At 45.1% G+C, this 25,752-nt stretch overlaps 1 protein-coding gene across 1 annotated transcript in view; it reads right to left on the reverse strand.

Annotated features, from left to right (window-relative positions):
* CDH3 (cadherin 3) overlaps window positions 1-25,752 on the reverse strand; it is a 117,720-nt gene that overhangs the window by 19,054 nt on the left and 72,914 nt on the right. The window contains exon 7 of the mRNA XM_035024904.1: window positions 1,241-1,326. Coding sequence (XP_034880795.1) covers window positions 1,241-1,326 — 86 coding nt within the window. The remainder of the gene's footprint in view (window positions 1-1,240; window positions 1,327-25,752) is intronic.

A 25,752-nucleotide genomic window follows, 5' to 3' on the forward strand; every position in this document is an offset into this window, starting at 1 on the left:
GGACAGGCAGTATATTGATCTATTTTTAAGTGCAGAAAGAAGGTGCAGACGTGAATAGTATGCTAGCTTTTGCATAAAAGAGGAGGAAAAAGAGTCTGTGTATCTGTATACGTATATAAAATATAAAACATATGTTTAATATAAATATAGAATATATAAAGAAACTTTAGAAGGAAAAAACTGGTAACAGTGGTTATCTGTGTCTTTTTTTTTTTTAAAGATTTTATTTATTTATTTGAGAGAGAATGAGAGAGAGAGCACATGAGGGGGGGAGGGTCAGAGGGAGAAGCGGACTCCCTGCTGAGCAGGGAGCCCGACGTGGGACTCGATCCCAGGACTCCAGGATCATGACCTGAGCTGAAGGCAGTCGCTTAACCAACTAAGCCACCCAGGCACCCGGTTATCTGTGTCTTGGACAGGGCATTAGATAGATGCATAGAAACAAAGGAAGGTTATTCATTGTGTAACTTTTTAATATTTAAAAAAAAAAATTTTTTTTAAAGATTTTATTTATTTGATAGAGAGAGACACAGCGAGAGAGGGAACACAAGCAGGGGGAGTGGGAGAGGGAGAAGCAGGCTTCCCGCGGAGCAGGGAGCCCGATGCGGGGCTCGATCCCAGGACCCTGGGTTCATGACCTGAGCCGAAGGCAGACACTTAACAACTGAGCCACCCAGGCACCCCAATATTTTTAAATTTTTGAACCATGTGGATACATTAGCTCTTCAAAAAATTCTAAGAAAGAAATGTGGCTGGGGCGCCTGGATGGCTCAGTTGGTTAAGCAACTGCCTTCGGCTCAGGTCATGATCCTGGAGTCCCAGGATCGAGTCCCGCATTGGGCTCCCTGCTCGGCGGGGAGTCTGCTTCTCCCTCTGACCCTCCTCCCTCTCATACTCTCTGTCTCTCATTCTCTCTGTCTCAAATAAATAAAAAAAAAAAAAAAGAAAGAAAGAAAGAAATGTGGCTGAATTCCTCAGGTCTATCTTCCCAGAGGCTCATGGGATTGGCAGCCCAGTGTTGGAATCACCTTCCCTTGGGGTTTAGCCCAAGAAGGAAAAGAAGGAAAGGGAGGTGGGAAAGGGAATCCGAGGGGCAAAGGGCACTGGGCCATGGCTCACAGGGCAATTCTTTGCCCCAAGGACCTGACTCTCTGGCGCCCCTAGTGGGAGGTTGTAAGCCGTAGGCAACTGAGGGCCCGCAGCAAGCTGGGTATGCATGGAGAACATCGTTGTGTTTTACCTGGACTGTTCTATCATTCAGCACAGTGAAATCACCATCAGTGCTAAGGAGGGCTGACTCTTGCTCGGAGCCGTCTATGCAAATCACTGTGGGGAAGGAAGAAAGAGAATATTAGGAAGGAGGGGACTTCTGGAGGCTACTCTGGGGAAGCAACACCTGACAACAGCCCTCTGACTAGATCAAGGACTGTTCCAAGCCAGAAGGAGACCTGGTTTTGGTCTCCATCGTTATCAAGTAAATACGAATTTCAGATGGGGCTTCCAACTTTGTGGTTTGTGGGCCAAGCCCCTTTCTTTGTTTATGACACCAAAGAATCAAGATCATAGGCATTCAGCCCATCAGCCCCAGATGGCCTCATGAGACACGAGGTAAACCCAAGGTCGTAGCTGGAGGCAGAAGATTTTCAGCATTTCAGAAGACCATGAGTCTACCTACATGCAATAGGCATCCTGCTACTGGTTACCCACACAAATCATTCTTGACAACCTCTAGCTGTTTCAGTTTATCATTCTCCCTCTGGATGCCCCCCTGCTTAGTCAACCTTTAAATAAGCACTCTGAGGTGCTAACTACCATTCACCAAGCCAAAGACTGGGCCCATTTCATCCCTACAACTACCTTAACCACCAAGGTAGGTATTAGCTTCTTTTCAAAGATAAGAAAACTGAGGTTCAGAAGCCACATCAGCCTGACTCCAAGGTATTCACTAGAGAGTGTTGTTACCCACTCTTCCTTGTGGCCAAAGCATGAAAAGAGGCCACCGGAGGGCACACCTGGGCCCCTCAGCACCATGCTCTGCCCCGTGGTTCCCTGACGCTGGCCAAGACACCAGCAGGCTGCAGCAGGCCAAGGCCCACAGGGACAGGGCTGTGCCACAGAAATGCCAGCGTGAGGCCTCCCAACTGTCCTTTTTTGAAAAATTGTCCTTTAGTCTCAGATGATGATAATTGGTTTATTTTCTCCCCCTGTTGCCGCCACTCCTTTCCTCCTCTATGATGATGATTGTTTAAAAAAGTTCTTCCTTGGGGCACCTGGCTGGCTCAGTCGGCAAAGCATGCAACTCCTGATCTCGGGGTTGTGAGTTTGAGCCCCATGTTGGGTGCACAGATTACTTAAAAAAAAACAAAATCCTGGGCACCTGTGTGGCTCAGTTGGTTAAGCAACTGCCTTTCACTCAGGTCATGATCCTGGAGTCCCAGGACTGAGTCCCGCATCAGGCTCTCTGCTCAACAGGGAGTCTGACCCTCCCCCCCTCATGCTCTCTCTCTCAAATAAATAAATTTTTTTTTTAAGATTTTATTTATTTGACAGAGAGAAAGACAGCCAGAGAGGGAACACAAGCAGGGGGAGTGGAAGAGGGAGAAGCAGGCTTCCCACGGAGCAGGGAGCCCGATGTGGGACTCGATCCCAAGACCCTGGGATTACAACCTGAGCCGAAGGCAGATGCTTAACGACTGAGCCACCCAGGCGCCCCAATAAATAAAATCTTAAAAAAAAAAAATCCTTCCTCCAAATAAGGAAGAATAACAGATGACTTTTTTTTTTTAAGATTTTATTTTTAAGTAACCTTTACACCCAACGTGGGGCTCAAATTCACAACCCTAAGACCAAGGGTCGCGTGCTCTACCGACTGAGCCAGCCAGGCGTCCCAACAGATGAGGTTTTTGTTTTTTTTTTTAACTACAAAAGTAATGTGAACATGACAAAGTATTCAAACAGTATATGAGTATAATATTAAAAAGTAGAGTTCTATTTTTTTTTTTTTTAAAGTAGGCTCCATGCCCAGCATGGAGCCCAATGCAAGGCTTGAACTCACAACCCTGAGATCATGACCTGAGTCAAAACCAAGAGTTGGACACTTAACAACTGAGCCATCCAGGCACCCCTACAAAAGTAGAATTCTAAATGATAAATATCCAGAATATAAAAACAACTCCTAAAATTCAACATCAAAAAACAAAGGACCTGAAAAGACATTTGTCCAAAGAAGATACACAAATGGCCAATAAGCCTATGAAAAGATGCTCAGAACCAATGAGCTATTAGGGAAATGCAAATCAAAAGCACAAGGTGATACCACTTCACAGCCACTAGGAAAACCGTTTTTAAAAGGGTGGGGGGATAACAAGTGCTGGCCAGATGGGAAGAAACTGGAACCCTCTGGCATTGGGAAGGCAAAATGGTGCGGATGCCGTGTCAAACAGTTTGGTGGCTCCTCAAAAGGTAAATAAACATAGCACTGCTGTGTGATCCAGCAGCTCTATTTCCAGATGTATAGTCCAAAGAACTGAAAGCAGGAACACAAACAGATACCCATACACACTAATTTCCATAGTATCATTCTTCACAGTAGCTGAAAGGTGCCAACAACCCAAGTTCATCAAGAGATCAACGGATAAGCAAAATGAGGTATATCCATGCAACAGAACACTACTCAGCTTGCAAAATACCATTCGGACACATGCTACAATATGGACGAACCTTGCAAACATCATGGTAAGTGAAATAAGCCAGTCACAAAAGGACAAATACTGTAGGATTCCGCGTATATGAGGTACCTAGAATAGTTAAGAGAGAAGGTAGACTAGGGGCGCCTGGTTGGCTCAGTTGTTAAGTGTCTGCCTTCAGCTCAGGTCATGATCCCAGGGTCCTGGGATCAGGCCCCACGTCGGGCTCTCTGCTCAGCAGGAAGCCTGCTTCTCCCTCTCCCACTCCCCTGCCTGTGTTCCCTCTCTCTCTCTGTGTCTCTCTGTGTCAAATAAATAAATAAAATCTTTAAAAAAAAAAAAAAAAAAAGAGAGAGAGAGGGAAGGTAGACTAGAGGTCACCAGGGGCTGAAGAGAGGGGCAAATGTGGAGTTAACTGTCCAATGGGTACAGAGCTTCTGTTCAGGATGATGAAAAAGTCCTGGAGATGGATTATGATGCTGGTTGCACAACACTGTGAATGTGCTTTAACACCACTGATTTATTTACTTTAAAATGGTTAAAATGGTCAACTTTATGTTATGCATCTTTTATTGCAATAAGAAAAAACAGCAGAAGTCTGATGTGGGAGTGTAAAACAGAACAGTCATTTCAGAAAACTGTTGGGTAGTATTTACCAAAGCTAAATATACACATTCCCCGAGACCTAGCAATTCCACTTTGCGGTAGAGACCAAACACACACACACACTCGCCTGAAGGCATGTGTTTTAGTGTTCACAGCAGCACTGTTTCTAATAGTGAAAAACTGGAAACAGCCCAAAGGTCCATCAAGGCAGAACGGACAGAAACACCATGGTATATTCACATAATGAAATTAATCAACCACAAGGACAGATGATAATGTGGATGAATCTTACAAACACTGCTGAATAACGGAGGCTAGATGTAAGAGAGGACCTAGGTATGACCGCATCGACATGAGGTTCAAGAAGAGGCACAACTAACCTAAGTGAATGAAGTTAAGACATGGGTCATCTTTGCAAAGAGGGGTCAGTGAATGGAAGGGGGAAGAAGGGAGGCTTGGCCAGTAGGAGAGGAAGGAGGGATCTAGGCCTGAGTCCACTCCAGAGGGCCCTGGAGGCAAGTGAGACTCGCAAGGTGACCCTTTGCATCCTGCACACAGCTGTAGAGACCCATCTTCTGAGGATTGTGGCTTTGCCTGAGGGCTAAAAGGACCAGGAATGATATATGGCAAAGGTTAAATCACCTTAATATAGAGCAACAGTTAAATAATCTATGGAATGCTTACTCCACAGGTTATTTATCCCACTATGCAAAATGATATTTAGAGTAGTTTTTAAGTTATCTAGGAAAATTCTTATGCTATGAAGTGAAAGAAAGTTAGCAAAATGTAGAAAGGCCTATGTAATATATGCAACTATGCACATTTCAAAAGACTAAAAGGAAATGAAAATTTCCAATGACTGGGGTTACCAGCAATTTCTTTTTTAAATTTTTCTGTCAGATTTTTCTCTTAATATGAATTGTGTCGTTCTCCCCACCAAACTCATATGAAGTCCTAACCCCCAGTACCTCCAAATGTGACTGTATGTGGAGACAGAGGCTGTAAAGAGGTTACTAAGTTGTGGTGCCTGGGTTGCTCAGTGGTTAAGCGTCTGCCTTCGGCTCAGGTCATGATCCCAGGTCCTGGATTGAGCCCCGCATTGGGCTCCCTGCTCAGCGGGAAGCCTGCTTCTCCCTCTCCCACTCCTCCTGCTTGTGTTCCCTCTCTCTGTGAAATAAACAGAATCTTAAAAAAAAAAAAAAAAAAAAAGAGGTGACTAAGTTAAAATGATGTCATTGGGGTAGGGCCCAAGCCAATATGACTAGTGTCCTTATAAGAGGAGGGAATCTGGACACAGTTACAGAGGGAAGAGAGAAGACAGCCATCTACAAGCTAAGGAGAGAGGCCTCAAACAAAATCAAACCTGCTAATGCATTACTTTTTGTTGCTTAAGCCCCTGAGTCTGGGTTACTTTGTTACAGAAGCCCTAGCAAACTAATACAACCTGCACCATTCTCAGGAGTCAGGAATCTCTTACCCCCTCCTGAATTCCAATTAACAGCTGACTTTTTTTTTTTTTAGATTTTATTTATTTATTTATTTATTTATTTATTTATTTGTCAGAGAGAGAGAGAGTGCACAAGCAGGGGGAATGACAGGCAGAGGGAGAAGCAGGCTCCCCGCTGAGCAGGGAGCCCAATGTGGAACTGGATCCCAGGACCCCAGGATCATGACCCGAGCTGAAGACAGACACTTAACCAACTGAGCCAACCAGGCATCCCAACAGCTGACATTTTTTTTTTTTTAAGATTGTATTTATTTATTTGAGAGAGAGAATGAGAGAGAGCACATGAGAGGGGGGAGGGTCAGAGGGAGAAGCGGACTCCCTGCAGAGCAGGGAGCCTGACGCAGGACTCAATCCAGGGACTCCAGGATCATGACCTGAGCCGAAGGCAGTCACTTAACCAACTGAGCCACCCAGGAGCCCCAACAGCTGACATTTAAATACCTTCTTATTTAATCTTCACCAAGCACCCTATGAAGTAGATTTAAAGTTCATTTTCTACAATGCAAGACACAGGTTAAATGAATTCACTGAAGCTACATAGCTAGGAAACGGAGGAGCTAGAAAATGGTACCCAGACCTTCATGGCCTGAATCTTTGTCTTAAACACTATGGTTATTTTGTCTCTCTGATACACCCAAGAGTTTGTTTTCTTAGCTCTCCCTCACCTCCCATTACCTGTTCTCCTTCTCCATCTATTGAAATGGCAGAGTCTGATTTTTAGATGACCAGCGAGGCAGTGTGATATTTGGAGGAAAGCGCTAGACTTCAGGAAAATAACAGTACCAATCTCACAGGGTTGATGTGAAGATTAAATGAGAATATAAGTAAAGGGGGTGCCTGGGTGGCTCAGTCGTTAAGCGTCTGCCTTCGGCTCAGGTCATGATCCCAGGGTCCTGGGATCGAGCCCCGCATCGGGCTCTCTGCTCCGCGAGAAGCCTGCTTCTCCCTCTCCCACTCCCCCTGCTTGTTGTGTTCCTGCTCTCGCTGTGTCTGTCTCTGTCAATAAAAAATCTTAAAAAAAAAAAAAAAAGAATATAAGTAAAGGACTAATGAATAGAATGCATGTCAGGGTCTGCCTTTGATGCAGTTAATGAACACAAAGACCCCTGTAGGCATTGACATTAACTTGCTTGGTGATCCTGGGTAAGGCACTTGAATCCTCTGGGTCTCAGAATCAATTGTTTCCTCAAGTTTTGTGCCTGAGGCCTGCTTTCCCTTGGTTTAAAAGGAGAGATGCATGCTATTAGAGTAATTCAAGAGTAGTAGGACCAAACACACTTGCTCCTTGATGTAGTAAGAATAAGAAAAGCTTAAAGGGAATACCTAAAACTCCTTAGATGACTCAGCATATCCTAAAGATGTGTTAAGGATGCACACAAAGGTCCCTCAACGCTGTTAGTTGGAAACATCAACATGCTGATGCAGAAATTGAACCAATTATTAGGAATTTAGGTTTGCTCATTTGGAAAATGGAAATTAGACTTCACAGAGCCATCTTGAACATCAAATAAGATAAAACCCCAAACCACAAATTTGTGAACCCCAGAAGCTTACACAGACTCTTAAAACACACCAGGAAGCTGAGGTTCAGAGATGAGGATAGCCCAAGGTCATACAGCTAGTGAGCGTAAGGTGGAGAAAGAACCCAGGGTATTCAGATTCTAAAGCCAGGTTCCTCAACATAGTGGTTGATTCAAGGGCTACTTGAGTGCTTCCTAAGTGCCCAACATTCTTCTAGAAACTAGGGATGCATCAGGGAACAAGTGTCTATCCTCAAGTACCTTTAAATTTGTACAAGATACTGCCTCTTTTCCAAAATCATTTTTCTGCTAAACTATTCAACGATGCGTTGATTGTAATAGCAAAGCCCCAGACAATCCCAATGTCTATCAATAAGAGATGAACTTCGTATTATGACACCATCTATATAAGAGAACACTATGCAGCCACACACACAAAGCTGAAACGATGAGGAAGCTCCTATGTATTGATATGGAAAGATCTCTAAGACATACAATTAATTTAAATGAGATAAAGATTAATATAGTCTATGTTAATACGCTAACATTTGTATTTTTAATTGTATTTGAAAAATACCTCTGGAGGCGTCTGGGTGGCTCAGTCGTTAAGCGTCTGCCTTTGGCTCAGGTCATGATCCCGGGGTCCTGGGTTCGAGCCCCACATCAGGCTCCCTGCTCACTGGGAAGCCTGCTTCTCCCTCTCCCACTCCCTCTGCTTGTGTCCCCTCTCTGTCAAATAAACAAAATCTTAAAAAAAAAAAAAAAAAAACCTCTGGAAGGTGACCCAAAAAACTAGGCTTTCAGGGGAACAGGGATGAGATTTTTTTTTGTTTTAATTAATTTATTTGTCAGAGAGAGAGAGCACAAGCAGGGGGAGTGACAGGCAGAGGGAGAAGCAGACTCCCCATTGAGCAAGGAGCCCGATGTGGGACTCGATCCCAGGACCCTGAGATCATGACCTGAGCTGAAGGCAGACGCTTAACCGAGTGAGCCACCCAGATGTCCCAGGGATGAGATTTTTTTTACTGAATACCCTTCTAAATTCTGACCTGCATGAATGCATTAGCTTCAAATACTGATAAAAAATTAACAGTCCAGGGCACCTGGGTGGTGGAGTCGGTTAAGGGTCTGGCTCTTGGTTTCAGCTCAGGTGGTGATCTCAGGGTTGTGACATTGAACCCCGCATGGGGCTCTGCGCTCAGCTCGGAGTCGGCTTGAGAGTCTCTTTCCCTCTCCCTTTGCCCCTCCCACTTGTGCTCTAAAATAAATAAATAAATCTTTAAAAAAAATTAACAGTCCTGTTTCCCTTTCTCAAAACAGCCTTCTTCCTAAGGGAAGGTCTTCAGCTAGCAGAGGGGTGGCCAGATAAGTTTGTTGTTTCCCTTAACAAGAGACCGAGTTCTCCAATCCTCTCCGATCAGGTTATACAGCTAGAGTATGTATACTCTACATACCCCCCCCCATCAGAAGCCTTAATTCCCCAAACTCTAAAAGCTGCCAGGAACCCAGAAACCCTCTCCCGTTTTCTACAAAATATGCCCCACCCCACAAAATGCACAGGACACTTCAGCGTCCTGTTGCTGGCACATTTCCATTATCATATGGTTCCAAATATTTGTAGTTGCTATCCGTCTATTGTTAGAGAGGACAGTGCCAATAATCAAGCAGAAGTCAACAGTCATGCACTCAAGTGTACGTGCCTCCTACTCAGGCTGCATATTCCAGTTGCATCAGAGGGCTTGGCCCCATCAGCTCTAACCTGCGTTCGGTTGGATACAGAGCACAATCTAGGGGCATGAGTCAGGCAGGCAGGAACAAGCTTCAACCCACTCTGCCTGAGACACCCAGCTAAGTGTTTTCCTATCCAATTCCTTAGAAAATAACCTGCAAGGTGAATATTACTGCCCCCATTCTGACAATGCAGAAAACAAGAGGCTGCCTGGAATTGAAGTGCCTCAGGAAGCAGCTTCTGAGAAGCAAGTAAAGTATATGAGGCCCCATAAGTAGGAAACAGTAGGACCAGATTTCAAATCCTAATGACAGGTAAATGATGAAGAGCATGAGATTTAAAGTCTAAAAGACCTGGGCTCAAATCGATATTGTGTGAGCATATGGAAACTGTTTCCTCATCTGAAAATGGAAATACTACTTAACTCATACGATTATTTGGAAGATTAAATAAGATAAAGCTTGTACGCACTAGGCACTATGTCTAGCTCATAGCAAGCCCTCAGTGAAAGGTACCTCTAGCCTACTCACAGCTAATTAAGTTTCTGATTCTAACTCTGGGCCTCTCCCTACACCAAAGAGAAACCATCTCTCAAAGTGGGCAAGGGGTTAGCTACAGCCAAATGCTTTACCTGAGGGATGAAGCACCAAAGCAAGAAAGAGATACATGGGACCAAAGAGCCTAATAGGGAGCTGGCTCAGTTTGCATTAGGAAAGGACTGTTTTACAGGGGGTGCACCATGGTTTATTGGGGGAGGCAGAGGATGGCCACCTCACTGACAAGTTAAACTGCCCAGGAAAACTTGCTGAGGCACCTGTAGGAACATGAGCAGTTTTTTCTGCAAGCCATGAGTCACAGAGAGGCTGGCAAATGGTAAGCCCTGGAGCAGATCATTACAACTTCCCCCTAGATGTTTCCTGGCACCACTGGCTTGTATTACTGGTTTCTAAATGAAATTGATCTGAACCAGGTGTCATCATCACTCATTCCCTTCTACCCCACCTTCTAACAGCTAGTGAAGTAAGCGGATTCCCATTCCTGACTGTAGCCTAGCTCCACAAGGCCACACATCCTGGCCAAGTTATGGGGGCATGAATGGGCTTGTGTCAAACTTTTTTGGGGCAAGCTGGTGAGCATTGATGAGCACATGGGGCAACAGTTCAGATCTTAAGACTGAAAAAGACACCTAAACATAGTTCTTCCACACCCACCTGGAACCTTAAAATCATTTAACTGCCTTAGATTCAAGAGATTGGGAAACACAAAGCCAATGAATCTGATGCAGAGTTAGGTATTTCTATAATATAAATTAATAGCTTTCGGCACTGAGCCTAAGGACACAATTCCTAGAATATTGTTGGGGAAAGGAGTTAGTAACTTGAGATTGCTTCTAGAGAAGTAATATCAGAGCTCTGTGTATCTGCACTACATAAAAAGACATCCAGTGGAACCAGGAGTCCCTGGCCTGTGCTCAAAGCTCCTCTCTCTCAACACCATCCTGCCAAGCCTGGCCTCAGATCCTGAACTGGCAACAGTATAAAAGTTCGGTGAGAAGAGTTAAGTCCCTGGGGTACAAGAGCTATTGAAAAAAAGAAAGCTTTTTAAGTAGACTAAGAACTGATGGATACTGGGCTGAGAACTCATTCCAGTCCTGCTGTTAAGGTCGGAATTGCCTAGACACCTCCCAACTGCCAGGGGAACACCCTTGAAGGTCAGGAGCTTGTCTTCTCAGCCATGACATGGAGGTGCTATATAGTCTCAATGTGCAACTTTACTGGATGTTCTGACAAAATAAAACCACCCATCTCTCTGGAATTAAAATGTTCTACAAGTGATCAGTCTTGCGCAGTGTCTCTGCTGATCTTTGGGCATTTAAACTAGAAGGGAAGGGGTACCTGGGTGGCTCAGTCATTAAGCGTCTGCCTTCGGCTCAGGTCATGATCCCAGGGTCCTGGGATCGAGCCCCGCATCGGGCTCCCTGCTCAGCAGGAAGCCTGCTTCTCCCTCTACCACTCCCTCTGTTTGTGTTCCCTCTCCCGCTGTTTCTGTCAAATAAATAAAATCTTAAAAACAACAACAACAACAAAAAACCTAGAAGAGCATTATCAGTTTTAAAGTATTGTGGCCAAAAGGAAGCTTGTGGGGGATGCAAGAGAGATAATCAAGTCTCCATTCTGGCCCGGCTTAGGGATACATCTAGTTCATAAAGCAAACAAATGTGTGCTCATAACTATCACTGCCTCTGTTAAGGGGCGGGGATAACAAGTTGCATGGGATAAGTACGCAGAACTACCTTAAAAGATTCTGGCATTTTCCTGAGTAAAACTATATAATAGGAAAATAGTTCACTAAAATACAAATTAAAAGAATGAGTGTTGTGGAATACTTTGGAAACAGGTGCTGCTATGTACTCTTAGGGGTTGGGGGAGTGTAAATTGGCACCTTTCTGATAATCAAGAAGCCTTAAACAAGCCCTTTGACCCAGGAATTGTGCCAGAAAAATCTTCCCAGACAGGACAAAACTGTAACAGGAAGGATATATTCATAACTATTGCTGAAACTAAAAAAAATAAGTCAGTCACAACAACTTAACTTTCAACAGAATTATGTGTGCTGTCACTCAAATGTCTCATCTACAGCATTAAATATCATAAAAGAAAACCTAAAGGGGCACCTGGGTAGCTCAGTCAGAAAGAAGAGCATGCAACTCTTGATCTCAAGGTCCTGAGTCTTAGCTCCACGTTGTGTGTAGAGATTAGATGAATAAACACTTAAAAAAAAAAAAAAAAAGACAAAGACAAAGACAAAGAGAAAGAAAACCTATCAAGGGAAAACCCTGCTCTGCTGAGAAAAAAAAAAAAAGGCCAGGTCATAAAAAAGCCATTTATTTATTTATAAAAGTTTATTTATTTTTAGTAATCTCTACACCCAACAAGGGGCTGAAGTCACAGCCCCAAGATCAAGAGTTGCATGCTTTTTTTTTTTTTTAAGATTTTATTTATTTGAGAGAGAGAGAATGAGAGAGAGCACATGAGAGGGGGGAGGGTCAGAGGGAGAAGCAGACTCCCTGCTGAGCAGGGAGCCCGATGCGGGACTCGATCCCGGGACTCCAGGATCATGACCTGAGCCGAAGGCAGTCGCTTAACCAACTGAGCCACCCAGGCGCCCCACAAAACTGTCATTTGTAGACAAAACGTAAAATATTATTATACTTGTAAAAGAGAGCAGGGGGAGGAGGATTGAAAAGACAAAGACAGGCAGAGGATGGGGCTCAGCCTTGGCACCAGGAAGGTGGCCTAGCTTTCCCCAGAAACAACGATCCCAGAAGAAAACGAAAGCCAAGATGGTGGACAGTGAGCAGGGCCCCGTCTAAGGCGCTCAACGGGCTGAGGGAGTGGGCGCGAAGGATGCTGGGGCTAGGGGGAGGGGTCGGGGGCGGCACGCGGAGTCCGCAAGGCATGCTGGGAAGCCGAGGGGTTCGTTGACCCCCAAGGCCCTGAGTGCCTTGCTGGGAGATAAAGCGCTTCAGGCGGCTCCACAGCTGTCCTCACAGGACCAGACTCTCTTTTCCAAAAGCTGCGGGCAAAGCTAGCGGACTCACTGCCATGGAAGTGTTCGTGATGATTCATCGCCACGAGATCACCTTTTCCCGGCCTGCCGAGGAGTGAAGCACCGTGCTGGAGCTGAAGCGCGTGGTGGAAAGCATTCTGAAGCGGCCGCAGCAGGGGCTTTACACAGACGACCAGCTCCGGGACGACAGCCTGACCCTGGCGGGGTCGCTGTACCTGCCAGATGGCTCCCCACCTCAAAGCCCGGCTCACCCTGGACCTGGATCTTCCAGCAGAGGGGGCCCGCGGGGCTTTCGGGGCCCTCAGCACGGAGCCCTTCTAGCCACCCAAGGAGAAGACAAAGCGGGATTGTTAGGCGAGCAGGACTGCAGGGCGAGCTGTGGCACTCCCGCCCTGCCCCTCAGATCCGACCTCGACCAACACTTGGCTAGGGAAATGGCCCTGAAGTTCATTTGAAACGACAGAGGTCCTTTAGGGATGGTGGGCTTCTATTTTGCTTATCTTCCAGTTTTTCCGCAGTTAATCATGTATTTGATTTGCTGTCAGATATCAGTTGCTATCAGTTATGATCCCCCTCCCCCTTTACTAGAAAAGTTACATAACCCCATGTTGTTGAGGAGAAAGCTATTTTTTCCGGGGAATTTCTTTTTGCCTCTCTGTTGAAAACTCTTTGCAAAGACTGCGTTACTCGGGCTCCTCCTTACCCTTGGGAGCAGGATCCTCCCTCGTAATCCTCAGAGAAAAACCCAAGCTGGGCTGTACTCCACAGCACTCTGGGAGTTTGGAATAGGGCTGACTCAAAGTTCAGCATGAGGTGTGCTGCCTGGCTTACTCATTCCCACCCTCCAAGACCATACCAGAACAGAGATCCTGGTGATCACCCTGGGATATCTGGGATAGCAATTAAGGGTCTGGTGGGTACAAGCACTGGTTCCCAAACACAGCTGAATGATTCACCTGGAGAATTTTAAAAAAAAAAATCCAGATTCCCTATGTCCAGCCCACCCATCACTTCTGAATCAGTTTCTGGAGGTGATCTCAGGGAGGCAGTTTATTGGTTTCTAGAAGTTCCTAACTGTCTCATTTATTTCTCCAAAGTAGTTAAATTGGAATGGCTTTTTGAGGGCACTTCAAAAGACCTTATGATGATTTCAAATGACCAGATCCTTCCTTTGAACAACACATATATCTGTTACATTTGTTTATGCAGTATTTCCCCCTGGATTTTTTTTTTTTTTAAGATTTATTTATTTATTTGACACACAGAGAGCACAAGCAGAGGGAGCTGCAGAGGGAGAGGGAGAAGCAGGCTTCCCGCTTAGGAAGGAGCCCAACATGCGTCTTGATCCCAGGACCCTGGGATCATGACCTGAGCAGAAGACCGAGGCTTAACTGAATGAGCCACCCATGTGCCCCTCCCCCTGGATATTTTAAAGGTATCTTGAAATCAGCATGTCAAAAAGCAAATCCATGATAAATCCATGATCTTTACTCTTAGCCCAAATATCGTCCTTTTTCATGGGTCTCCCAGAGAATGACATATCATGTGCCAGCTACTCAAACCCAAAATCTGGGTGCCAGAAGCAGCTCAGAGTCTGGGTCTAGAGTACCTGGGCTCAAATTTTGGCTCCATCACCGACTTTGGGCAAGTTTGTTTCCTCACCTATAAAATGGAATGATGTTAATAATATCTAACTCAATTAAAGGAGGTAATACTTTGCACAGTGCCTGGCATGTGGTTAGCTAGCATCATCATCTTCGATGACCATTCATATCATACCTCTTCATCTCTACCCACACTGCTTTAGTACATACCACATCATATTTAGCTTCAATGAGTGCAAAAATCTCCATTTAAAAAAAAAAGGATCTTTTAAAATGCAACAGATCATACATTTGAGAAAATGAAATGAGATCACTTTCTTGTTTGAAACTCATCAATGGTGTGCCACTGTTCTTTTTTTTAGATTTTTTTTTTTTTTAATTTGACACAGAGAGAGAGACAGCGAAAGAGGGAACACAAGCAGGGGGAGTGGGAGAGAGAGAAGCAGGCTTCCAGCCGAGCAGGGAGCCTGATGCGGGGCTCGATCCCAGGACCCTGAGATCATGACCTGAGCCGAAGGCAGATGCTTAACGACTGAGCCACCCAGGCGCCCCATGGTGTGCCATTGTTCTTAGGATAAAAAACAAAATCTTTAATGTGCTCAATTCCCTGTCTCCACTGTCTAGCCACATCAGTGCTCTTCTTAAATGCAGCATAACCCCCCTTAACACAGGACTTTTGCACACGCTGCCCCCCCCCCCCCCCCCCCCCCGTCTAGAACAGTGTCTCTCTACACTCCCACTCCAGTTTACCCAGTTAACTCCTAACATCTTTCAGATCCCAAAGCAAGTTACTTTCTCAGGGAAGCTCTAAGTAACTTTCTGCCATATAATTCATTACAACTGTGATGATATGTTTACTTGTTATTATCTAATTGTCTATCTCCCTTACTACTCTCATTAATGCCCAAAGGCAAAGACTATGTTAGAATTTGCTTATCACTGTATCTCAACACTTAGCTCAGTGCCTGATACAAAGTAGGTGTTCGATAATATTGAGCAAACTATGAAAGTCCTTTGACCCAGCAGGTTTGCTTCTAGGAATGCATTCTAAAGAAATATGTATACAAACTATTACAGTTTTAACAATACTGCTACTTTACCACCGCTAACACCTAAACATTTATTTACTAAATGCTTTTCTATATACTATTTCATTAAATCCATACTAGAGCCTTATCAGATCCTCATAATTATCCCTAGTTTACAGATAAGGAAACTGAGGCACAGACGTTAAGCAACTTACCCAAGTTTCCACAGCTAGTTAAATAGACAAATAGATTTAACCCAGGCACTCTGAACTCCGGCTCAGGCACTCTACACATTATAACAGTTATATTTTATGCAAATTTCAATGGTAGAAATTTGAAATGGTGCCATAAATATTCAAGTCGCACTTTGTATGCAAAGTTTGAAGAAATGCAAATCTCCCAAATTAAATAATGTAAAGTCACATAGTTTCACAACTGGAGAGACTAGTGAATTGTAAGCACGCCCCCCCCCAATCAGCTTCCCTACCCCACACACATACACTTCACATATATTCACATGAGAACATAAGTCTTCAATCATGGGAGTTATGAATTATTTGAGGTTTTCAAGAACGCATCTTCTAAATCATGCAACTGCCCTCTACAAGACTTTATTACAACAATATTTGGGATTAAGAAAAAGCCCAGGGGTGCCCGGGTGGCTCAGATGGTTAAGCGTCTGCCTTCGGCTCAGGTCATGATCCCAGGGTCCTGGGATCGAGTCCCGCATCGGGCTCCCTGCTCCTTGGGAGCCTGCTTCTCCCTCTGCCTCTCTCTCTGTCTCTCATGAATAAATAAATAAAATCTTTAAAAAAAAAAAAGAAAAGAAAAGAAAAAGCCCATAAGCACCTCTTGGGAGAAAATAAGATCATAAATGAATATCCTCTTTAGGAATGGAAACCGGGATGCCTGTGTGGCTCAGTCAAGTGTCTGCCTTCAGCTCAGGTCATAATCCCAGGGTTCTGGGATAGAGTCCCACATTGGGCTCCCTGCTCAGCGGGAAGCCTGCTTCTCCCTCTCCCACTCTCCCTGCTAGTGTTCCATCTCTTGCTGTCTCTCTGTTAAAAAATAAATAAAATCTTTAAAAAAAAAAAAAAAAAAGAAAGAAAGGAGGGGCGCCTGGGTGGCTCAGATGGTTAAGCGTCTGCCTTCGGCTTGGGTCGTGGTCCCCGGGTCCTAGGATTGAGCCCCATGTCCGGCTCCTGGCTCGGCAGGGAGCCTGCTTCTCCCTCTGCCTCTCCCCCTGCTCATGCTCTCTCTCTCTCTCTCTGTGTCTTGAATGAATAAATAAAATCTTAAAAAAAAAAAAAAAAAAGAATGGAAATCAACTTTTCTTCAGCAAAATGCTTGCTAACTAGATTTTGACATCTAAAGAAAAATGAGAAAAATTTCATTTTTGCTTTGACTGAATGTCTCATTTTCAAACTCTCAACACCCAAGGAAAATAATGCAAGTGCTGAGATTTTACAGTTTACTTCTGAGTTAAGCAGTTTACATTTTTTAAAGCTTTGATGACTTCAAATACTTCTGAAACATTCAGATAATTAAGTCATCAAACAATGGTTGGTGTTAAAATTAATGGTTTATTATTATTATTATTTAAAGATTTATTTATTTGACAGAGAGAGACACAGCAAGAGAAGGAACACAAGCAGGGGGAGTGGGAGAGAGAGAAGCAGGCTTCCCGCGGATCAGGGAGCCCGATGGGGGCTCGAACCCAGGACCCTGAGACCATGACCTGAGCTGAAGGCAGATGCTTAATGACTGAGCCACACAGGCGCCCCAGTTTTAAAATTATTTTTAATATTATTTATTTGAGAGAGAGGGAGAGGAAGAGGTGAGAAACAGATTCCCCACAGAGCCAGGAATCCACATGGGGCTCGTATTCACGACCCTGAGATCATGACAAGAGCCGAAACCAAGAGTCTGGCGCTTATCTGACTGAGCCACCGAGGCGCCCCGAAACTAATGGTTTTTAAATGGCATAGTAACCTTATTAAGTTTACTGCAAAAAGCCTGTCGTCTTTAAGGTATTATTCGAACAGAAAAGCTTAATTTATGTGAATGGGGTTACGATGAACAATTCATGTGATCATCCTTCTACAGCAGTCTTTCCTAATAAGGTGATCTCTGATAGGTTTCTGAAAATCCAAACACTTTACAACTGTTTTTAACTCCTCTCCACTTCCACATCTGTAAAAGATAAAAACAAGGGTTTAGCTAAATAAATCATGGTATATCCACCACATAGAAGACTATGGACTTGTTAAAAACAAGATGTGTATTTAACAATATGGAGAAAGATGCCTGTGATTCAGTAAGTTAAAAAAGCAAGTTATAATGTTTATATGCTTGATATAGTCCAATTCTTGTTTTAAAAATTCCTTAATGCACATATAAGTTTCTTGTAAAGAAAAAGGTCCACAAAGATTCACATTAAACCACTGGATGTGCTTATCCTTAGGCAGGAGAACTGAGGAAGAGAACTTTCCTGTGTTTATTTCTGATTTGCTTCTATTGAGAGGCAGTGGAGTGCAGTGGTTAAAGCTTGGACTGCTTAGACTTGAATCCAAACTGCAATTTATCAGTTGTGTGATCTTGGGCAAGTTACTTAACCCCTCTAGTCTCAGTTTCCTTATCTGTAAAATGGGGAAGGGGTGTTATGGTGATTAAACATGCTAATACATCTAAAATGGTAAGAGCCGTACCTGTCACATACTAAGTGTTACATATTTTATTGAAAAACATGGTCTTTTACAGTGAACATATATTCGTGGATTAATGTAAAATTCCAACCAACCAGCCCAACCCCACATAAACAATACCAGTAGTACATAAGGAGAGGGATGTGATAAAAATGAAAAGCTTCCCTAGGCAAGTCTGATACTCAGCCAAGCTTGCAAACTACTGACTCAGGGGATAAAGACCGGTAAACCAGTTGGAGTGTGGTTGAGTCCCCGATGGGGAATGCAGGAGCATTCTGGAAGCAGAAAAAGACCATAAAAGACAAGAAAATTGCAGGTCAAGCAGCCCTGGTGGGAAGCCCCAGCTGAGGCAGACTCCACAAGAAGAGGGCAGGGTGTGGGCCTGGCATCTTGTTCTGGCTTGTGTGTGAGGAGCCCACAAGTAGCTGTCTTTTCTCTCGGCCTGAAGCTACGACAAGATGGGACTCGCTGTGAGAAGGTAGCCAGCCTTTAAGCAAGACACTCAGCAGAGGAGCAGAACGCTCCAGTCCTGCCCTGTTAGCGACCAGCCAGCAGTCCACCTCCTCATAGCTCCAGGGACATGAAGGCATGTCACACACACGACACTTAGAGCCTCAAGGCTGAGGAGCTGGGAGCAGAGTAACTTGTCTCAGGCCACATAGGTTGGGTTGAGAAACCAGGCTGAGAACCCCATTTTCCCCTGCCCAGATGTCCACCATCAGACCTGTGCCCACCGCTGGGTTTGACAAGACCCTGAAAAACTGAATGTACCTGAGCTGGGGAAGGGGGGCGCAGTTTGGGGAGACAGGGATATGCTAGGGTTTCCCAAATTAGGGGGAGGAATTGTCTCAGAAAAATACATATGCACTCTTGTACACAGTGAATTCCAGGGGAGCAAAGACTTCCTCAAGCTGATGGGAGACCCTGAGATCAGAACTCTGGGCCAGGTCAACCGACCTTTAGCCTTCAACACGGGTTTAAGGTTTCTTGGTAAGAGAGCTGTAACACTGAACTAATCTTATGTGCTCTTTAGCAAAAATTGGGGTTCTGAGACTGAGAGGGAAAAGGAAAGCCTGGGATTGTGCCTCCTTGGCCCCATCTCCCCATCCGGCCCTTGAGATCAAGTCTTGGGGTCCAGTGGAGAACAGATCTCCCCTCCCTGGGGTTCTGTGGAGCCTCAGAGGCTCTCATGACGGGGAAGGAGCCACCAACCACCTCCTGGCTATGGGGCCTTGGCTCTGAGGCCCTCTCCTCAGATGTCAGACAGCAAAAAAGTCAGAGTTGTGAGTTCAAAGATGGGGTATGGGGGAAAAGGAAGGTGTCTGTGTGCTCTCTCTTTCCAGGATAAGGCATTTTGGTTTACTGAAACAGCAGGAGCATCCCAACACCCCGGAAGTTCAGCAGGATCATGGCTACCATAGCCTGGAGGGCATTCTGTTAGCTTGACGAACTTGCAGGCCACTGAAACTCTAGTGACCCAGAATCGGAAGGGTGCCCAGATTTCGCTGGGGCAAGGGGAGAGAGGCAGAGTGTATCAAGTTCCTCCACTCAGAGCAAGGTGGGGGAGTCCTTGAGGGGGGGCGGGGAGTGGAGCAGGAAGGTGGGGGTGGGGATGAGGAGAGGTAGAAGATAATCAGCCAGGAGCAGATTCTCTGCTGAGAACTCTGAGTGAGAGTGCTATCAGGCCTGGTATCTGAACTAGCCCTATCCCCCCACATCCTAAAGAGGAGGCCAGGGGTCCTGGATAGAAATGCCCCCTCCCCCCAACTCCCGCTCCTGGTGATTAACAGAGGCCTGTGGAAGGAACAGGAATTCAAAGCCCTTGGGTCAGAAGTTAACTATTTCCAATCTTCCTCTAGCTTGGCTGCGACCAGAAGGACACACAACCTCTTCCCCTCTGGCACACTTAGGAGTGTGGTTAGTTAGTATCCCACACTTAGGGAGACCAACCGGGGTTCAAATTCTAATTCCACAATTTACTAGCTGGGCGACCTTGGATAGGTTACAAACTTACAAGCCTAGGTTTCCTATCCAGTTAAATGAAGCCAATTCAACACCCCCCACCCCACCCACGGGTATAAGGGGATTAAAAGGGCTTATTACATAAAGTACATAATGTAGTCTCTAGAACTCAGTACGCTCTCAGTAAATGGTATTTAGGTTGCTTTTTTGTTTGGAAGCCCTTCCTTGATGGGTAGCCCTGCTGCCTGGCAATGACTGGTAACTAAATGAAATGAGGGGGGAAATTTGAGACTTAAAACATTCTTGGATCTGGGGAAAGCGGGGAAGGGGAGGCAAGAAGGGAGGCTGGAGGTGGGGCCCAGGGTCCTGGTTCCAGGGGAGACTTCAGAGACGCTGGCCTCCAGTTGGGCCTAACTAGGACTTCAGCCACATCTGCCTTTCCCAAATACCTTACTGCCTCTCTGATGGGGGGCGGGGGTGGGGGTGGAGTGGGACAAATTTCAAGCTGGACTGGACCCTGCCTACTTCTTTTGCCTCTTCCCACCTTACACTCCATGGTCCAGCCAGACTAAATATATTTAAGTTCCTGGCCCCCATACTGTGCCCTTGCCAGGAACACTCCCTGCTACCTCTCCTGCCCCAACTCCCTTGCATAATTCTTCTCCAGCCTTCAGCTTGGACATCACTTCCTTCAGGTCCCCTGAGAACGTATCAGCAGCCCTTCCTATGTGCCTCCATATTTTTTTCTCCCCTACCTCCTGCTTGATCATATTTATATATATATGTTATATATTATATATATAAAACATAATATATATTATACTGTATTTTTAGTTATTATATATAATACATATGCTATATATACTATACTAACTTATTTTGTCTGTCTTCTTCCACTAGCAGGTAAATGGCCCATGAAGCCTGGGTTTTGGGCATGTTTTGCTCACTAACATAACCGTAGCACTTAGAACAATAGTATTTAACCCACTTGGTAGGTGCTCAGTATCTGTTGAATGTCAGATTCATAATTAAAATGGCCTGGCGGCTGATCTGCTTCATCCTCTAATTGGGGAGTTCACTGGCATTAATGAGATACGAGTCTTTGTCATTTCTGAACATCTAACACCCAGTAGGTACTCAGACATTTGTCGGCCAAATGACCAGTCAACTTGTCCTTGGGTCTCAGATACCTCATTGCCTCCATAATGAAGGAGGAGCTGGACTTGACCACCTTGTCCATTTGAGGAGGCTGCTCCCCACTCATACACTGTCCAGAATAAAAATCACCCAGGAAGAAGACCTCACCTAAGAAATTCAGGTCCATTTCCAGATTCCCTTTCTATTTGGGGGGAAAATAACAAGCACTGGCTTAAGGACAATTAAAGGGAAGGATTTCTCCCCCAACACAAAGGATGTGACCAAAGACAAAATAAAGACTTGCCAAGTGAAAATCAAGAATCCCCAGAAGGGATGGGTCTGGTGAGGACACTGTTGGAGGAGGGGGATGGCAGAATCCAGAAGAGACTCGGCTACTTCAAGACTGAGAAAAGCTGACTTCTCAGGACACAGCATAGTACTGAGATCCTCAGGTAATCCTCAGTTAACCCAGCAGTTATGCTCCCAGGTATGTACCTAACAGATAATGTACACCAAGACTTCATCAATTTTGATTTGCCAAATCAAAATGAAACTCCTCAAATACCTATCAACAGTAGAAGCATCAATCATCACATAATGGAATGCTATAGGACTCTGATAATCCCCTACAAGTACTTCCAGAACTATGGAAGAATCTCACAAGGTACAATGACCCAGGAGGATATTTTATATGATTCTTCTACATAAAATTCAAATATGGGCAAATTAATCTATGGTATTAGAAGTCAAGATAGTGTTTTTCTTGGTGGGGAGGATAGAGAATGGGAAGGAAGGGGCATCTGAGGCACTGGTAATGCTCTTTCTTTTTTTAAGTAGGCTCCACACCCAGCGTGGAGCCCAACGTGGGGCTTGAACTCATGACCCTGAGATCAAGACCTAAGCGGAGATCTAGAGTCAGATGCTTAACCGACTGAGCCAAATAGGCACCCTGGTAATGCTGTTTCTTGATCTAGGTACAGGTACGTGGGCGTTTCAAATCTGTGACAATCACTGAGCTGTATACTTATCATTTGGACAATTTCCTCCATGTATGTTATTCTTCATTAACAGTGGTTCTCTGAATGGAGACAGTTCAGCCTCAGTTCAGCCTCAGAACTAAAGCCTCAACTGATTTGGGCAGGGGAGGCCCTCCTCTCCCTCCTCATCCTCCAAATGCTGTGCAGAGCTGTAGTTTCCAGCCCTAGAAACTCACTGCTCATCATAAGCAATGCCTTCCTCACCCTCAGCAGGGAGGTGAGGGCACCCTGCACTGGGTAACCTAGGAACAGATTGCCATGTGAGGAGGTAGGGAGACTAGAGGTTTGGGACCTGCTCCCCAGGCACAAGCTAATGGTGATATGCAATAGGCTTCAGAAATCAACCCTAATCTCCTGCTGAGGCAGGAAGGCAGCCAGCCAGGCTCGAAGCCCCAGTTCCCAAATATTCATTACTCAGGCAGATTTCCTAGGTACTGAGGAATCCCCCTGGATTTAAAATCCTGGCCTTCGGGTAACTGGGAGCCTCAGTCAGTAGAGCATATGACTCTTGATCTTGAGGTCGAGTTCGAGCCCCATGTTGGGTGTAGAGATTACTTTAAAAAATAAATAAAATTAAAAAAAAGAAAATCCTGGCCTCACTGCTGACCGCCCCAGTGACTCACACCAAGTTGCTCACCCCTTTTACAGCAAAGGACAGTTACCACCACCTGCTTTGCAAGGTGATCATAAACATAAAAAATATTAGACTATAAGCTCCCCAAGGGCAGGAACTTGGCTGTATCCATTGCTTTACCTGCAGTTCTAGAACACTGCCTGACACATGCAGATGCTAAAAGTATATGTTTACTGAAAGAATAAAACATTCTGGGCCATGCCCTCTATTGATAGACGCTCCAAAACAAAAGGCCATTTTTACAGAAGTTGAAATAGGCAAAATCACCTTGAAGTTAATTCATGCTCAGTCAGATTCACTACTGAACTTGGAAGTTTCCTACCAAAGCTAATGTGGGTTAGCTTTAACCTTCCTTAAACACTGACTAAGGGTGAGTTGAACCTGGTGAGGGGCCATAATGAAGTACTGGATTTCTTTTACTGTAATTAAGCTGCTTCTCTCAACTGCCCACCATTAAGGATGTATGACTACGTCAGGTCAATCACTTTTAATCACTGTACTAATATCATGCAAATTCCTTCCTCCCACCTCTTCTTGGTCTTTGCTTCCAGACCACACCTGAAGGCAGCCCCCCAGACTGTGGGGTTGGGGTGGGGTGGGGAACATTCCAGCTCTGCCTCCCTCCAGATTAACCTCTTGCCCTTGGCTCACCCAAGCCCAGGGTTACTTGACCCAAGTCGCATCACTAGGACACAGAGAGACTGTATCTAAGCCAGTTTCCCTACAGGAGTGTTTCTGGAAAACCTTATGATAAGAATCAACAAATGACTAATTGCTCTTCGGACAGGGTTGTTATGGGGGTCTGTGGGATTGGGTGCTCCAACACTCCACTTCCTTTCCCCCACCTCCCCCTTTGTGGTAGTAAAAAATGCCACGGAACTTAGGAGTCACAACCTTCCATTCAAGTCCCAACTGGTCCCAGTAGTAATGCCTCTGGTGAAGCCACAACCACTCAGGCTTCCTGTGTAAAATAGGTAGACCTTCACAAGATTGTCATGATTCATGCAAATACCTTCTGGGCATCCTGTGAAGTATCAGGTCTGGGACTAAACCTAAAGGTAAAAGTCGTATTTGTGACCCTCAAGGAAGCTAAGCTCCTGAGCTGTTCAGCCTAGCAAATGGAATCCATTTAGCCGTTTCTGTGTCTCCACCTCTGAAACCTCCAGCAGGGCTGGGTTACAGGGTTTCTGAAGTACCAACTCTCAGATTAAGAGCTCAAGCTGTTTAGGGCGCCTGGGTGGCTCAGATGGTTAAGCGTCTGCCTTCGGCTCAGGTCATGATCCCAGGGTCCTGGGATCGAGTCCCGCATCGGGCTCTCTGCTCCTTGGGAGCCTGTTTCTCCCTCTGCTTCTCTCTCTCTCTGTCTCTCGTGAATAAATAAATTAAAAAAATCTTAAAAAAAAAAAAAAAGAGCTCAAGCTGTTTAATAGTTACCTTACCAGCCTGTGTCAGGGGGACAAAGCAAGCTCAGAGTTGTGGAAGTGCTTTGAAAAGTGCACACGCTAACAAGGTATTAATTATATCAGATAACTTCTTTGAGCTCAACTTCATAGACACCTGTGATATTCATAACCCAGGGGCGAACAACAGGGGCAACTGTTCCTTAGCAATAAGAAAACTTGTCTGCTTGGCCAAACTTGAGAGTTTGTATGTACCCTCAGGATAACCCTTTCAACATGGCTGGATCCATCCTGTGCACTGAGGACAGAGAGCTGGGATGGAGGTGGGGAGGTAGAAAGAGGTCAGCAGCTTAGAACTAAGGAGAGAAATATCAGTATTTTTTGTTAGGGTGTCTCAATTTATTGGGGCCAACTGGACCCAGAAACTTGCTTTTACTTAAAAAAGAAGGCAGCAGCCTGTTTCACAAAAAAACTACTCTAGAACCAGTCATGTTGCAGGGAGGCTTAAGGTTAGCTAAGCACCTTAACCCACCTTTGTTTTATAACCCAGGTGTGCTCCTGGCATGAACCCACCATTTTCACAACCATAAACCAGACATCCAAAAAAGCAAAATTTTCTCCAAAGGTTTAAACTGCATGACGTCACCAAGAAACACTCGCCAACCGGACCATGAAATCGAAAACCTGGTCACTGCTTCCTCCCAACAACCTCAAGCTTAGTGAAGTGACAGTTAATCTGATATTTCTTGCTTCGGTAAGAAAGATAAGGCACAGCCAACACTCAAAAGCCATGAAATTGTAGTCAGAGAACTTGACAATGATGGGGAAGAGTACAGATTTGGCAGAGGTCTGGTTAGCAATAAAGCTTCCTCAGGGAGCCGGAATTGGATTTGGGGCTCTGCCCAAGTTAACATTTTTACAGGTTGGCTGAGTTGCAGTTTGTTAGCCAGTCAGTAATAAACCCATGTGCAAGAATTTAAAGTTTATGAGGCATGGCCTCTTAATGCCTCTGCTTGGCTCCCTACAGCCAAGAGTTTAAGGAGCCTGGCCTAGCCTGGGTGTTAATTGTTTTGTCAATCTGCAGGGTTGTTTGGGAAAAGAAGGGGGAAAAAAGGCTCCCACAGACTCCAGACCCCAGTCCTCTTTTGGAGAAACAAAGGAGAGGCATTGGCACCTCTACATTCAAGCTGGTAATTTGTACCTGGGGTAAGGAGTATGCTGATGAAGGCATTAGAAAAATGCTAGGTAGCAAAGGTTCTTAATCGTTCTGAAAGCCACCTAAGCTGCAAATCCCCTCCCCAGGAAAATGCACACACAAGTTCTTCAACAATTTCACAGGTTAGGGATCCTCTGGAACCCCCACCCAAGGATCCTGGGTTACACTTCTGTTTAAGAACTTGGGTTTGATCGGTGGAGAAACCCCTACTGTCCTGTCCGGGGTGGAGGGAAAGAGGCCCCCATCAGCCCGCAGCTGTCCGGGTCTCCTAACAGACTGGTTCTCCGCACCAAGGTGACCCCTCGCTCTCAAGTTTTTGAACTTGGGTGTGTGGGGAGTGGACTAGTAAATTGGGTGACCAAAAATGTGCTTTGATCTCCCATCCACCGCGCCCTCAGCTCAAGACCTTCC

The sequence above is a fragment of the Mirounga leonina genome, unplaced genomic scaffold (genome assembly GCF_011800145.1).
Source record: "Mirounga leonina isolate KUSES-001 unplaced genomic scaffold, KU_Mleo_1.0 Mir_180, whole genome shotgun sequence".
In the NCBI taxonomy this organism is placed as follows: domain Eukaryota; kingdom Metazoa; phylum Chordata; class Mammalia; order Carnivora; family Phocidae; genus Mirounga; species Mirounga leonina.